Source organism: Lepisosteus oculatus, chromosome 5 (assembly GCF_040954835.1).
Source record: "Lepisosteus oculatus isolate fLepOcu1 chromosome 5, fLepOcu1.hap2, whole genome shotgun sequence".
In the NCBI taxonomy this organism is placed as follows: domain Eukaryota; kingdom Metazoa; phylum Chordata; class Actinopteri; order Semionotiformes; family Lepisosteidae; genus Lepisosteus; species Lepisosteus oculatus.
This window is the reverse complement of record NC_090700.1, coordinates 51256135-51272337: the sequence shown is the minus strand read 5'-3', so window position 1 is coordinate 51272337 and position 16203 is coordinate 51256135. Positions and strand designations below refer to the sequence as shown.

Sequence of the window (16203 nt, the reverse complement as noted above, 5' to 3'; positions counted from 1 at the left end):
CATAAAAAACATCTGCAATTTTTCACACTGCACATCTCAAGGTACCTACAGGGGCATTAACATTGATTGTCCAGCTTTCACTGACAACACCATAAATTGGTTTGTAATTTGATTAGGGTATAAATATTTAGACAATTTATGTTTTTATTCTTAAAATCATGATTAATACTACCTTGTTAATAAATACACAAAATATACTCCAATAAGTGACACAGAAGAGTGAATTAATAGAGATTTTATCTTATTATTAATCTGACATTCCTTACATCTTACTGGATGACAGAATAAACTTAAGTATTTGTGTAAATAAATCATGTTTATGGTTTAATTTAGCGTTGCAATGCACTGTACATGAATGTCTGGAATCGAAAGGTATTTGATTATTTCTAAGATAAGTACTTTTCACCACATTTTCTCATCTTTTAGATGAAAATGTATTTTAAGCACAATTTAAGGATTTTTTGCCCGGGAAAAAAACAGATCTTCAGAACAAATGCCTCTACTTTGTAATGTTGGTTATTCAATTACAATCCAATGTTTTGTACACCAACTACTTAATGGCATTTGACCTAAGAAGTCAGAGGCCACCATTTGTGCAGGTGCTTTGTGGGGTTTTTTAGTTTCCTGATGACTGGGTGGCAGTTTATGGAGTGCAAATGTCAGGGCCATGCTAAATATTTTTTTTGTCAAGACCGCATTCTCTGATGTTACATTCCCAGTAAATATGCCATTAGCTAACTCTCGTGCTCAGAACAAATTTTAACTGGCAGAAATTAGTCATAAAAATTAGATAGAGGCATTGGAATGCTTTCTATGTCCGGCTAAGAAGCCATTTTTTAACTCTCATTCAGACTTCCAGTCTCGCCTACTGAAACGTGGGTGGTATCCAGCCAAGGCTGAGCATAAAGCACTTCTGAATAGTACTCAAGACAGAACTAGTCATGCATCCAGTCTCTAAGCAAATGTTCTCTTCAAGAAAAAAATCTACAGTTCCTTAGCCGTTTAAACCAGATCCGTACATTCTCTATGAATTGAGAATATGTACTTTTCTAAAATAAGTAAGATAATAGTGTTCAAAAACCCATAGGCTAAATTACCCTTCATGTTATATGTACTGGTCTATGAAACAGCTGCACAGTGGATTTTTGCTCCAGCAATTCAATTGGAGCCACCTGGGTATGAGAAAACCGATTTCCTGGAATTAGTGGACCAGTGCATTCCAGCCTTGAATGTACAGGTTCAGATGGACATTTCTCTCTGTAAGATGCATACCTTGCATTGTACTTTATAGGACAAATAAAAATGTCAAGACATTCATAGTTTTTAATATAAACTTACCAAGCTAGTAGTTGATGCTATACTGGCCACCTGAGGACATTAAATTAGCCTCTTCTGTAATTGCTCTGTCTGTGCAATCCAGTTCACCTCAGCTTTACACAGTGTGTTCACTCAGTCACTAAGGGAAAGCACAGACTCCAAAAGAACCTACTCCAGGTCAGTCAAATGTCCAGGTCAAATACATATTTTTGATTCAGACACTATGATACTGTTGTTCAATTTATTCCTTTTTTTACTCAGGACCTACCTGGTCCATAATATAAACTTGATATTAACAAACTCAACCTGGAGATTCCTGTTTCAGGATACCTGGAAAAATGGGGCTCATTGGCATACTGTACATTCTGTATATTTGTTACTGTAGCTTTCTATATAATAATCTTCATTTACATATAATAAAGATGCAATATAATAATAAAGATACATACAATCTGAAATTGTTTAAATACAAGAAGAAAAATTGAAAAAATACAAAATTATATATATAATATATTATTATTATATACCCACCTGAACTACAAAATGATATTATCTAATTCCTAGCATGATTAAATTCCTGTCATTTATAATAATTTAACAACAAACAGAAGAAAACATTTTTGTAGTAAATGTTGCAACATAAATGTTATCTGGAACAAGTCATTTTAGCTGTCCATGTTTTAGTTCTTTAATGTTACTGATGCCTTTCAATAAATCTTTTCTGGACATTTTACTAATTATTCTTATTAAATAAAATGTCTGCCAACCAAATGGCCATGAATGGCTGTGTGCTTTAGATTATTGCTCTACAACATTTAAATGTTCCATGGGCAATTTATTCTGCCTCTATTGTACAAAATTGAATTAAGTTTAAATATTTTTTTCCACAGAAAATCTGGATTATAGTAACAAAAAATACAGTCATCACAGACATTATTACCAATTACAGAAACCAATTACAGAACAAACGGTTGCTTTGTGTCATATAAGGGCAGAAGGAATGGTTTTTGTTTAGATGGTGTCACACTTGGCTTGGCAGGTAAAAATATCACATAACATCTTTTTATTTTAAACCAGTTAAAGAAGAAAAAAGAACGAAAATCAACTTATATAAGTACTAAAAACCTATTTCAAACGAACTGTGTTCTATTCTGCAGTCCTAGTTCAATCTATTACTAACACTTCACAATGTTCCAAGGCTTTGGAAAATATTATGTATTGTACCAGTCCCTAAAAAAATTCTTCCCCACACCTCTGAAGACTTAATTCGGGAAAAGATAGAACAGGCCTGGACATACTCCCTTACATCCTTAGCAATTGTTGGCCACCAGAAGTCTCTGGAGATAAAATCCAATCTACGGCGGACTCCAGGGTGTGCGGTAAAATGGGAGTCATGTCCCCATTGAAGAACCAAAGATCTAACCGGGGTTGAAACTAATAATTTATCCAGGGGCACTGAGGAGGTACCATCTGACCAACCAAGACGCTTCCAACTATTCCTTCAATGTCCCATCTTAAGGCTGCCAGGAACTTACCAGGTGGAATGATGGGCTCGGGAACCAGTTCAGTCTCAGGAGGGTCGTGGATGCGAGAAAGAGCATCAGCTTTGACGTTCTTGAAGCCTAGAGTGTAGTTGATAAGGAAGTGGAATATGGTGAAGAATAGGGACCATCTAGCTTGGTGGGGACATAGACGTTTGGCAGATTGCAAATACGCCAGGTTTTTGTGATCCATGTATATCAGGAACTGATGATGACCTCCCTCCAGCCAGTGCCTCCATTCCTCAAAAGCCAACTTGATTGCCGGAAGTTGGCGGTTACCTACATCAAAGTTCATCTCTGCACGAGATAACCTTTTAGAAAAGAAGGCACAGGGGTGAAGAAGCTGTCTTTCCCCATGGCGTTGTGAGAGAACAGCACCAACACCGTGACCGGATGCATTGACCTCGACAATAAAAGAGAAAGAGGGATCAAGATGATCCGCTTGAGGGGTCCATTTACCTTGTCTTGGTCCTTTGCGAGTTAAAAGTGTTATAGGAGCAACCACAAAGCTGAAGTTTCAAATAAACCATAAACCTCCTGTGTAAATGAGCAAAACCAAGAAACCGTTGTATGTGCTTAAGGTTCTTAGGTGTGGGCCAATCTGTAATTGCAGTGACTTTACTTGAGTCCATTTCTATCCCTTCGGGAGAGATTATGTAACCTAAAAAATGTATCTTGGAAGCTTGGAATGTACGTACACTTTTCCAGTTTGACATATAGTTTATTCTGTATGAGCCGAGAGAGTACTTCTCTAACATGGAGTACATGATCATGGAAATTATTGGAAAAAATTAAAATGTCATCCAAGTATACCAAGAAAAATGTTTGTATTAAATCTCGAAAAATATCATTAATAAAGGTTTGAAAAATCGCTGGGGCATTTACTAAAACAAAAGGCATGACCAAGTACTCATAATGTCCATGGGTTGTCATGAATGTGCTTTTCCACTTGTCCCCTTCATGAATACGGATAAAATTTAGGCCCTCAGTAGATTCAATTTGGTGAAAATTTTGGCTCCGTGCACGGACTCAAGTGCTGCTGAGATATACTTATGGAGGGAAATGTGTGGCATCCTCTCTAAACATTGATTTTGGATTAAAAACCAATGGGTGCTTCATCCTTGTATTATTATTATTATTGCTATAAATTAAGAAGTACTCTTCACTAGTGGTTTGCATGTTTAGTTTGCTGGAGGAAAGAAAGAGATGGTGATCAGTAAAAATATATAATCTACAGTATACTATATGCATCTATATTTTGTTCAAAAACAATACAACAGGTATTTTGAGAAGTCACCTGAACAATCATTGTACTAAAAACAGATTTGCATCTGTAATATTTAGAGTAATTAGCAATAAAGCACTGATAGTTTTTACATTTTTGTTTGATTTTGTTTAATTTTGTTTGTTTATGTGTCAAAAACAAACTCTAAGTTTCATCTTTAGAGTTATTCATGCAGTCTGCTTTAAATTGACAAGGTTAACAACGTCGTTTCACAGGTCATAGCTTAGTTGGTTTAGTGATCATTTAGCTGAGCAAATAAACCATCTCTTTAACAAAAGTATCAAATTGATTTTGATATCAAATTGTTTTCTTAGTGTTGTTTGCTTTTTTATTTAATGCCTGTGGTTTTGTGTTAGTAATGTGTTCACAGTCATGTCTTTGTGAAAATTATCATTGAGAGTGAAGCAGATTTAAAAGTCTCTTAACACAATTATTTTTCTAACATTGTGAAATGGGTCATAACAATTTAATTTGCTAATTTTCCACGATTCATCTTGTCTTTAGCTATTGTTTAAGTGGAACAATATTAGAATTAACAAGGATAGAGTGAGCCCCACAGTGTGAATCAATTCATAAAAATATGTTGAAGGTTTAGATTTGTCGAACAAATGGTAATTACTCTGACGTTAATTGACACACATCAATAAGATCAGGATTTAAAAAATATACCTTTTCAATAAATTAATCATGCCCAAATGGGATCTGCCAAATGCATTAAAATCTTTTAATAATGAATTCATAATGGAATATAAAATAAAGGAAACATTAGAAGTCAAATGTCACATACAGATGCAGCCATTCAAAGTGAGCGGTACAGACGGCGTCGCGAATCATGACGCAAGATGACGCGGGGTACCCCAGTACGTGATTGGTTGACCGACAGGGGCACTCGTGGTCCGTTGGTCTGTCGTAGAAAGATTTACAGTACAGTAAACGTCTTTACTGTGCCCAATGTAGATCCTGAATTTTACAACTGAAGAGAAATCTTAGTAGCTGAGCATAAAAAGAATAGGAGCATACTGTAACGCGTGTGAAGGCCATAAACGATATTAATTTTGTAACATAAACATACAGTACTGTATATGGCTGGTCTTGGTACTTTAAGTAAAAAATACACACCAGTATTCCATTTCTCCCTAAACATTTTAAGCATCAAAGTCTTTAACTAAAGAGATACCGGAGTCAACAAGCATACTTTTAGAATTTGATTAATAGGGAATATAATATGGAATCGCGTATCTAAAGAATTTAATAACGATATGATTATATTCGTGGACTGCGACAGGGCTGTGTAGGGCTGTTTCGCCTCCTTCTTCATGTGACTTCCCCTGTAGCCTACTGGTCTACGTGCCTGACTACCAACTCATGAGTTGTGTGTTCAAATCCAGCTGGTGCTGGACTTTTCTTTTAACAAACATTTCTTCGAAAAAATAGAATAGCGATATAATGGACAATCAATTGACTTTTATATTTCAAAATATCACAACATGATCCACCTATTCTTCTGCATAACGTATTACAGTATGTATGGTAACATAAGTCATCCTTCCTTATATGATCATTAAAGTACTAATGCATTGGCTTTAAGTTAATTTAAAATATTGCTGATCAACTAAAACAAACAACACTAATCACAATTTTAGAGTAATCGCTGTAATAATGATAATAATTAATAATTGCTTAGACTTTTATAGCTCTTTTCTGGACACTCCACTCAAAGCGCGTTAAGGGTAATGGGGATTCCCCTCCACCACTACCAGTATGCAGCCCCACCTGGATGATGCGACGGCAGCCATAGTACACAACAACACTCACCACACACCAGCTATCAGTGTTGAGGAGAACATAGTAATGAAGCCAATTGATAGACAGGGATTATAAGGAGGCCTTGATTGGAAAGGGCCAACGGGACATTTGGCCAGGACGTCGGAGTTACACCCCTACTCTTTCCCAACTGGCAACCCACTGAAGCTAAGCAGGTGTGAGCCTGGTCAGTACCTGGATGGGAGACCTCCTGGGAAAAACTAAGGTTGCTGCTGGAAGAGGTGTTAGTGGGGCCAACAGGGGGCGCTCACCCTGCAGTCCATGTGGGTCATAATGCCCCAGTATAGTGATGGGGACACTATACTGTAAACAGGCGCCGTCCTTCGGATGAGACATAAAACCGAGGTCCTGACTCTCTGTGGTCATTAAAAATCCCAGGGTGCTTCTCGAAAAGAGTAGGGGTGTAACCCCGGTGTCCTGGCCAAATTTCCAATTGGCCCTTACCAATCATGGCCTCCTAATAATCCCCATCTATGAATTGGCTACATTACTCTGCTCTCCTCCCCACTGACAGCTGATGTGTGGTGAGCGTTCTGGCGCACTATGGCTGCCATTGCATCATCCAGGTGGATGCTGCACATTGGTGGGTCCCCATTACCTGTAAAGCACTTTGAGTGGAGTGTCCAGAAAAGCGCTATATAAGTGTAAGCAATTATTATTTTTATTATTATTATTATCATTCCCCACACTGCAGACACAACCGGAAGTGTTCGCTACAATACAAAAACATGACCACGTTGAGATGAGGATGCTGGGTAGTGGCTAACTAGGTAGGGGGCAGGGAGAAGCTAACTCAGTAGCTGGATTCATTCCATGATCCAAGTCTGTTGTGCAGATATTTTGTGCTTACCCTTTGGCTCAGTTTCATCCCACTCTGCTTTGCTTCCATGCAAGACCTCCTCAGCCAGACCACATAGAGAATAAGGAAATTTGTGAATGTTAATTTTGCAGGTATTGAGATCCTGCTGGATATAGAAGTAATTTGTGTACATAACCCCTCTAGTCATAATAATAAAAAAATAATAATAATGTGAGTCTCCATGGTCACATATTACTTGCATACTGTATGATAAGGTGTGTGCGTCTTTAACATTATAATAAATAATTGCTTAAATTTGAATAATGCTTTTCTTCTAAAGGATCCACGTGTTTTGCATACAGTGCCTTTAAAAATGTCTTCAGATCCTTGCAATGTGTCACATTAGTTGCTTTAAGATTGCAGTCTTGTCATTTTATTGTAGCAATTAAAAAATATGTACATGGCCTTCTCCACATATTCAAAGCAAAAAACAAAAAGAGGTAAACAGATAATTAATTTGAAAGAAAAATTAAAAAGTCATGATTGCACAAGTATTCAAACACTTTGCTCTGTCAAACCTAATTAATTTAGATTACAAAATTACCTTAATGAGCAAAACAATCAGTTGAGTGGCCTCTGTCTGTGTGTAATTACAGTAGTTCACATGACTACAGAATAAATACTCCTACCTGTGTATGGTCCTTCACTCAGATAGTTAATTTCAAGCAAGTATTCAGCTATGCAGATCAAGGAACTTTCAAAACAACTCAGGGATAGAATTTTATAAAGACACAGATCAGGAGAATGGTATAAAAACATTTCAAAGATCCTTAATATCTATTTGAATTCGACCATCTAAATAGTAAAAAGTCAGACACTGCCTACATCAGGCTGCCCCTCCACACTGAGCAGTCAGGGAGAGAGGAAACTGGTTAAGGATGCCACTACATGACCAACAGTCATTCACATTTTGAAAGAACTGCAAAGTTCAGTGGCTCGGATGGGAGAAAATGTCCATTGATCAACAATATCCTGGTCACTCCACAAAACGGACGTGGTCTGACGCAATAAAATTAAAACATTTTGATCTAAGTGCAAAGTGTTACACCTGTCACAAACCCAACATAGCGCATTACTCAGTCAACACTCACCCTGTTGTAAAGAGTATGTTATCATTCTGATTTAAATCTGCCGGGACTGTGAAACTTTTGGAAACCGATGGAACAAAATACAAGCAAATCTAAAGACTTAAAACGGGGACAAAATTTTGCCCTTCAGCAGCATAATGATTCAATTCACAAAGCAAAAAACTACAATGGAGTGGTTTTAAAATTCAGAAAACCACTGTCCTTCAGTGGCACATTGAGTCCTGACTTGAATCCTGTTGAGAAATTGTAGAAAGACTTGAAAGCTTCCGTCCAATTGGCAATTCCCGAGCAAATTGGGAGAGCATAAGTAAATGTACCGAGAATAATGGGTAAAACTTGCACAGGGCCAGTGAGCAAATCTGGTAGAGACTTACCTAAAAAGAGTTCCAGTTGTAATTGCTGCCTGATGTGCACCTCCACTTGTCCCAACTCAATCATTTTTGTTTTGGTATAACAGAATTTAATCAGCCACTTCTTAGGTTATTCTAATATGGGTCAAAAGTTCTTGTTTTTTTGGAGACCTGTGAGCTATGTTCTTTCAACAGGCACTACCACAGTATGGGTGAGTTTAGCCATTACGACCTATTGGATGTCTCAACTGGACGCAAGGTGGCAGAGGGCCACAAGGCTAGTTTCTGCCTCGAAGACACCACATGTGACTTTGGTCACTTGAAACGCTATGCCTGTACATCTCACACCCAGGTACAGTATCATTGTGGTAGAGTTTTGAAAAAAAAATCAATAAAAACTACATTAGCTTGTTTTTGTATATCACTGATTATGGACTTTTGAATTGTATTCAAAACTTTTATATAAAAAATATGGATTTTATTATTGAATTATGGATTTTTAGAACAGATAATCCTTCTTGGCTGTTGCTCAGCTGAAGCCATTTCAATACTACACCCATTTAGCTATTGTACCATGTATATATTTGAAAATATTGAGAAGGTAAAACAAGTGCATTGTTGCCATGAATTTATCTGTGTGAAAATGCTTAATAAGAAAGTTAAAAGATGGTTAAAACATTATAAGGATGTGGTTTACAGAAAATATAATGTGTAATATAAAAAAGAATAGTATTTAAGTTCTTATCTATATACTGTACTTTTACACAATTAATAGATACAATCTGAAGCAAATCAATCAGTTTGATTTTTCAGAATTCCACTTGCCTTAAGATTAAGATAAATGGTGCTGTATAACATTGTAAAATAAGAAACTTTAGAACATTTTAGAAAATTGTGCAATCATTTGTAAAATAAAAAATGATCATGGTATAGAATTTAATCATGGTGTCATTGCATCATTGTATCTGTATCATTTACAGATGAAACTCTCATCTTATTTTTCTTCTCCTGCTGTGATCAAGAATTTCAATAAACAAATTCTAACTCATCCTATTGGAATACTAAGCAAATATTTTTAAACAAGCAGAGAATTTATTAAGACTGCATTCATAAATTATACTTAATAATTATTAAGTATTCATTTATTGAGATATAAATTGTTTTCTACATTAGAGGCTGTCTCTTGCTCTTGTGTAGGGTCTAAGTCCTGGTTGCTATGATACATATAATGCTGACATTGATTGCCAATGGATTGACATCACAGATGTTCAACCAGGAAACTATATTCTCAAGGTAAGAATAAAACCCCTTTTGTCATTTATACAGACAGAATTCTGTGGTTATTGTCTATTGAAATGTTTACCTTTTTTGGGGGGTTTTGTTTATATAATAATAGTTTTATGAGAGTTAATCCTGACAGATCTACTGTACAAATAATAACCTTTTAGATTTATGAATGTGTCAAGATAATCAAATTACATTAATGACAAGGAACAGCTAAACGTAATTCAATTAGTTTGGATTATCTAAGGCTCCACAGCCTAAATGTGTTTCTTTTCTTCTATTTTCAGCATGGAATAAACCTTTACTTGTTCCTTTGCAGCCTACGCATGCTGACACAGCTACCTACTTGAACTGATATTTCATATAGATAAATTAATTTCATAGATAGATAAATAGTCCTTGGATCAATTTAATACTAATTACCAAACAGACTAATTGGGTCAAATGGGCTCCTCTTGTTTGTAAATTTTTTCTACGTTCTTATTTTGCCAGCTCATGCATAGTTTATACAATATTCTGATATTATGAGGATTTTAGATTACTACATTACAAGATTTGTTTCAGCTTGTCCATCTCAGCTTATTCATACTCAGCTGTATTAATAAAAAGTTGTTACAGTAGTTGAAAACACTAACGAAGACTTTAAATTGTTGAAATTCAGAACATAAATATTGTAATTTCTGATTGTGTTCTGAGTGTGTTTATACAATGTATGTATAAAATATGTAACAGAGAAAATGAGAAAACTCAAATTCTTTTTGGAGGATATTAAATTCAGGGGTTGTTTTGTTATTTACCTTGAAGAGAAGGATACACAGAAAAATATTAAACTTTTCCTTGGGTATATGCTTCAAAATACATAAAGTATACTTATTTATTTAAACAGTGCTGTTTGTCCCACAGCTACAGGTGAACCCCAAGTATTCCATACTGGAGTCAGATTTCACAAACAACGTGGTGAGATGCAATATCCATTACACTGGACGTTTTGTCTCAACAACAAACTGCAAAATTTCCCAGTAAGTATTGCTGCTTGTCTGAAATATGGGAATCAAAGAGAAGACAAAAAGAAGTTGTTTTTACCACATTTACCTATTACCACCTCAAAGACTGATCCGGTTGCTGCTCACAAGAGCACCCAACTTAAGAACTGGATCTCTTTTCAGTAAATATCTTTTCAAAAATCTTAGGCAAAAATGCCTATAAACATCTCTGGTTTATGAATATGTAAGTAGTCTAGCAGGAAAATGTATTTACTAACCTATTTCCAATGTTTGGTAACTACAGTAATTTTGTTTCAGTTTCATTCCTTGTCTTGTGTATTGTATTTACGTTTGCACTGTAGCATTTTCCTGTACCTGCTTCAATTTACTTGTGCTAATGAGGATTTTGACTGGGATTATTGTCTCCAGCCTTGAAACTAACAGTCTCATTTCAATTTAAATGAAAAATGTATTTTTTATCATCAAAACTTTTAATTTCCCCCCTCAAAGGTCCTGATCATTCATCTAGTTCTGTTAAAGAGGGATGAGTTTCCAGGGAATTGCGGTTCCACTGAAATGTGAAAGGAAACCTCTTTTTAAAAGAAATATTTGGACCCAGGAGGCACAGACAGTGGTACAAAAGCATTCAAATACACAAGCAAGATACGTAATGGATCTGAAATCAATTCTGTGGCTGTCTCTGCTTTCTCTATCTTCTTATGGAAGAAACATAAGAGAGTGAAAGCTAAAGATCTTGGACATTTTTAAAACCACCAGATTTCCTGTCTGGTAACCCTTAATCGTATCCATTTTAATAAATAACATCAGATATCTATTGGTTATCAAACAGGGGCCCCAGGAATGTTAAGAGTCATCTTAGTTTTCTATAAAACCTTCTTAACTGTATTTTTATTAAATGCAACACTGACACTGAAAAATTATTACATTCAGAGGATGTATTTTTTTTATTTTGTTGATTTTGTTACTGTATTATGTGTTTGATTACCTCTGTAATGAACACGCTAGTGTCAAAACGTTTGAAAACTATCCTCTTGGTGTCAATGTAAAGTTTGAATATCTGTGGATCTCCTTTCAGTCTACCTTTCTGATTCTATATTATACAGGGCTGCTGATAAATGTGCTTATCTCTTTATCTTTGTATTTTCTTAGTGTCTACAAAGTTCTTAACACTAGTAACAATCAAAGTGTTAATGAAAATTCATTTAAGAATGTAAATAGTAATAAACCCACTGATGCATGTTTTTCATGTATGTTTTTCCTTTGTATGTATTTTTTAAAGAAGAGGTTTCAGTAATGTATCCTACCTGAGATTTTTTTTAAGTATACGTATATCTATACATTAATATTTTTACAGAAATTTGGATTTTCTCTATATCCATTAATTTGGCAAAGAACGACAGACAATAAATTGAGCTGCTGCTAGAACATGTAATGTTTATAAATCAGTAGCTGTGGCTTAAAATGCAGAGAATCATAACACTGTCTCTACCTACCTCTATAAAAGGGAGCTATTATTTCAAACAAAATGTGACAGATTAAAATTTAAATCCCAAGTCAAATTATATTTTCATGACTACCAACACAATTCTATACCATACATAATCCATTGATTTCTTTAGAATGTTGAAGCAGAGCAATTAAATGTTTCTATTTTTAGAAAAAAAATTATGAAACAGTATTGTACATAAACAACTAAAGGTTTGATTGTTTCATATACTGTACTAGGATAGAAAAGCTGCCAAATCAATAATGCAAGTGAGTCACAAAATAAGTTATCTGAGTAGAGGCAATTATACAAAAATAAAGATCATAATTTAAATTCGAAAACACTTTGAACATTGTGATTTGCATTTATTTGGACATAACCTCCCTCATCGGTGCTCCGTTTGAAATAAAAGAAATACTGGAAATGAAAGATTTTAGTAATATATACCCAAGAATTCTGTTAAACAAAATGAAAATTTTAACTGTTAACTTATTGTCGCCCATCTCAATCAATACATTATTTTAATTATTTTTGGAAAAATCTGTGGCTCCTGCTGATGTGTTTACTCTCATGTGGTTCACATTCATGTCTCAATAATTAGGAGGCTATTGAAAGCAGACTGCTTTTGTTTACCAGGTTTTCTGTTTGTTCTTCAGTCATTATTACGAGCCTGCCTGAAAATCCAGGATCACTATAGCATCTGTGAAATAAAGCAAGGAATGAATCTGTGACATTGTATCTGTGGGTCTTTTTCTAAATACCCTTGTGCCAAACTGAATTTATTTTCTGGCTGATGAAATGGCTACTGCACAAGGTTTCTCTTCATTCTTCAGGGGTGTGATAAGATCAGAAATAAGATAATTGGTGGTGGTGTTTCTCAGCATTAAAAATAACTTCTAAATTATCCTCTATCCACAAAAAAAATAAATAAATGGTCAGTCTTGTACAGTAGTTGTTTATTATATAATGTTTTAAGCTGCCAAACAGCTACTGTAGCTACTCATTGGGGTTTGAGCTTATCAAAAGCCATGGTTATGAGAGAGGTTTGAACCTTTCTATCAGCTTAGGATGTTGTCCAGCAATTATGAAATACTGTAGATTCAAAAGTAATGTAATTTTTACTTCTGAGGATGTTTTAAATTGCATGATTTTATCATGTTTACCAAAAATGTGCTCAGCAATAGCATTTGAATTATAACTTCAAAAACATGCTGGAATTGGTTTTCTGAGTTTCAGAAATAGACAGAAGCTTGATGGTACACATGGAGCTTTTTGTGTACAGTGTACAGTAGGTTAGGAAATTAAGAAAGAGGGAATCGACCATATATACCGAGATGTTTAAAAACATAACAAATGCTATTAATGTGTTTTCTGTGAAAAGTTAAAGACTACTAACTCAAATAAGAGCAGATCTGAGATGTATGCCTAAACTTGCTCATTCTTTCCTGTGTGCAGATGCAGGCTTGTACAGTAGCTGTGACCCGAGATGTGAAAACCACATAACTGACAATCACAGATTAGTTGAGCCTAAGAGAAAATAATTTTCTTTTTTTTTTAAATGTACCTGTATGTTACCTAAAAAAAACAACCAATAGCTTTGGTTGCTGTGGATGCTGTGCTTTTGTTTGCATAGCAATGCTGTTCTTGTTGTCAGGCAAGCAGTGTTTATAAACAGTGACTGAGCCCGACTGCTACCAAAAAGCTACAAAAAGAGACTGGCTTCTCACAAAAGCGTTTTTTTTTTCTTAATAAGCTTCTAAGAAAAGGATAACCTCTTAAATAATAAGAGTTCTCCTGTAAAATATACCCTCTTCTATTAAGGTCTTTAGAGCTTTGGTGTCGTGGTTATCCAATCAGATAATCATTAGTGTTTGTTCCTGTGAGTGGTAAATCATAATCACTGTCACAGTAGAGAGATGGAGGTATTAATGCAAAAAGAGTAGTAGAAATAAAGTTATGAAGTTATACTCAGATAAAGATACCCCCCCCACTAACACCGCCCAATTCCAAAGTGAGTACTGCTCTGATTCAAGTCTGGGAACCCTGCCAGGGCTCCTAATTATACAGTAATTACAGAAAAAAAGGGGTAATTAGAGAATCTATTGGAATGAGAATTGAATTTAGATTACAGATATATCCAAAGTAATGTGCAGATCTTGGTAATCAGGGGGAATAAATAATTCCGCACACATCTGTCTCATTCTTTGATATTGCCGTTTTGATAGGGTACAGCTGTAGTATTCTTATATTGTTCTTGAGAATTTTGGATGTACTACATGAACATGCTGTTCTTAATGTTCTTGAAAGAGTATGGCTGTGTGTTTCCTTTAGGAAGCCTGTTTGCTGCAGGTCCATGTGTGGAGGATCACTGATGGCTGAAAACGTAAAGCTCCATTTATTGAAATTCCTGACTGCTAGCAAGTCTAGACCTTAAATAGCAGGATTAGTGTTACAAGTTAAAAGAAAACACTACACAATGCAATTTCTTCCTTGTGTGAAAAGATGGATAACCAAAATAAGAAACACTCATAGACAAGGTCACTTGACCGTTCTCCAAATAAAAAAATATATTTCTTTCTTTCTAACAAAAATGAATAAGAAATAACATTAGAGAACCTTTAAGTCCTACATTCTGAGTTGCAGGATGCTTTATTAATACACTAGAAATGTGTACAGTTCATCAGTAATTAAGCTAATGACTTTGTTGAGAATAGATTCCAAAAAAGGATAATCTGTGTTGTCATATATTAATTTCAGGCATTTTGTTTTTCCTTGTTTTGTATTATAATTAAAACAGACTCAGGCTATGTAACAATATTTTAGAATAAGTATATATATTTTAATTACTTAATGAAAAATTGTCTTTTGGTGTAGCCAATTGGTGCTACATATTTTATGAAATTGTTCACTTCATTCGGGGTTCTTGGCAATTACATTGCTGAAGAACATCTCAATATAAAATCTTGGTTTCTATGGGCCCATTACCGTAGAATTTCTTCTCATCGCAAAGGTTATTAAAAGGAAAACCAAGGAAATTGGATCTTGTAATTCACCTTTGAAATCTTTCTTTTTAACTGTTAATGTAAGTTTGTTACCAGCAGCTACATTTTAAAGGATTTTCTGCATTTTAGGATCCTTGTTCTCAATTGGTTCAATATTAATGTAACAAACAGAGAATAATAGTGAAATAATGAACAAACGTTTTTGAGTAAGTAAAATCTTCCTTTCGTTGAAAGATAGAGTATTATACAGTATGTGTAAGTGTGTGAACATTTATACATTTTCCCACACTTTTATAATATAATCATATATGTTTGTTTGAGGCATTCTCTTTAGATGAATAAATGTAACCAAGAAACATGCAAAATGATAGATCTATTAGACCTAGAATACAGAAATAGAGATTTACAAGGTGAACTGTAGGCATCTCTATAGAAAATTTGAAATATAAGATGATTTTAAATAAATTCCAATGGTTTTAGATCACATTCTGTGGGTGGAGATAGGGCATTAAAATTTTAATGGGAAGCAGAGAGCTATGGTTTAATTTTTTTCTGAAACCCCCTTCTTAGGTGTGGCTGAAGTCAATAAATGAAGGTCTGTTCACTCTCAAAACAGATTTGATAGCTTTGGGCCACACCTGGCCCTTGGGACTTTAAGAAAACAGTACATGCCTCATGACACTATAGAATAGTATACATTACAGCATGTTCATAGATTCATAAATCACTCACTTTGCTCACACTACTCTTAGGTACAGCCAGGATGCATTCTTTCTCTGGCCCCTGCTGAAATGGTGCCACATTTCCAACATTCCTCCTGCTCGATGCCCTAGCCAGACCCCCTCCCCTTTCCTCCTTCTTCTCTTTTTTTTTTCTCTTTTTCCTTTGGCAGGATAGAGACAGTTCCTGAACCACCTTTCATCAGCGCCAACATGAAGAGGGTGTTTAACATACAGTACACACGAAAACCCAGCATTAATAGCTTCATACAGTACATACAGTTTGGTTTGGCTTGGAGGGTGGGTGCTGGTCTAGAGTGAGCTTGATTAAAACAAAAAACAAGTTCACAGCAATGCATTTCAAGGTCAATGCATTTTGTGAGCTCGCAGAAAAAGACATTTCATTGCCAACAACTACTGCTGCACGCCGTATTGTTGTGCATT

General features: G+C 35.2%; 1 protein-coding gene across 1 annotated transcript in view; it reads left to right on the top strand.

Annotated features, from left to right (window-relative positions):
* The window catches only part of loxl1 (lysyl oxidase-like 1), a 53705-nt gene extending 40939 nt beyond the window's left edge, over positions 1 to 12766 (top strand). The window contains exons 5-8 of the mRNA XM_006628968.3: positions 8460 to 8616; positions 9462 to 9557; positions 10452 to 10567; positions 11042 to 12766. Of these exons, the coding sequence (XP_006629031.3) occupies positions 8460 to 8616; positions 9462 to 9557; positions 10452 to 10567; positions 11042 to 11048 (376 nt within the window). The 3' untranslated portion in view covers positions 11049 to 12766. The remainder of the gene's footprint in view (positions 1 to 8459; positions 8617 to 9461; positions 9558 to 10451; positions 10568 to 11041) is intronic.
* Positions 12767 to 16203: the final 3437 nt, after the last annotated feature.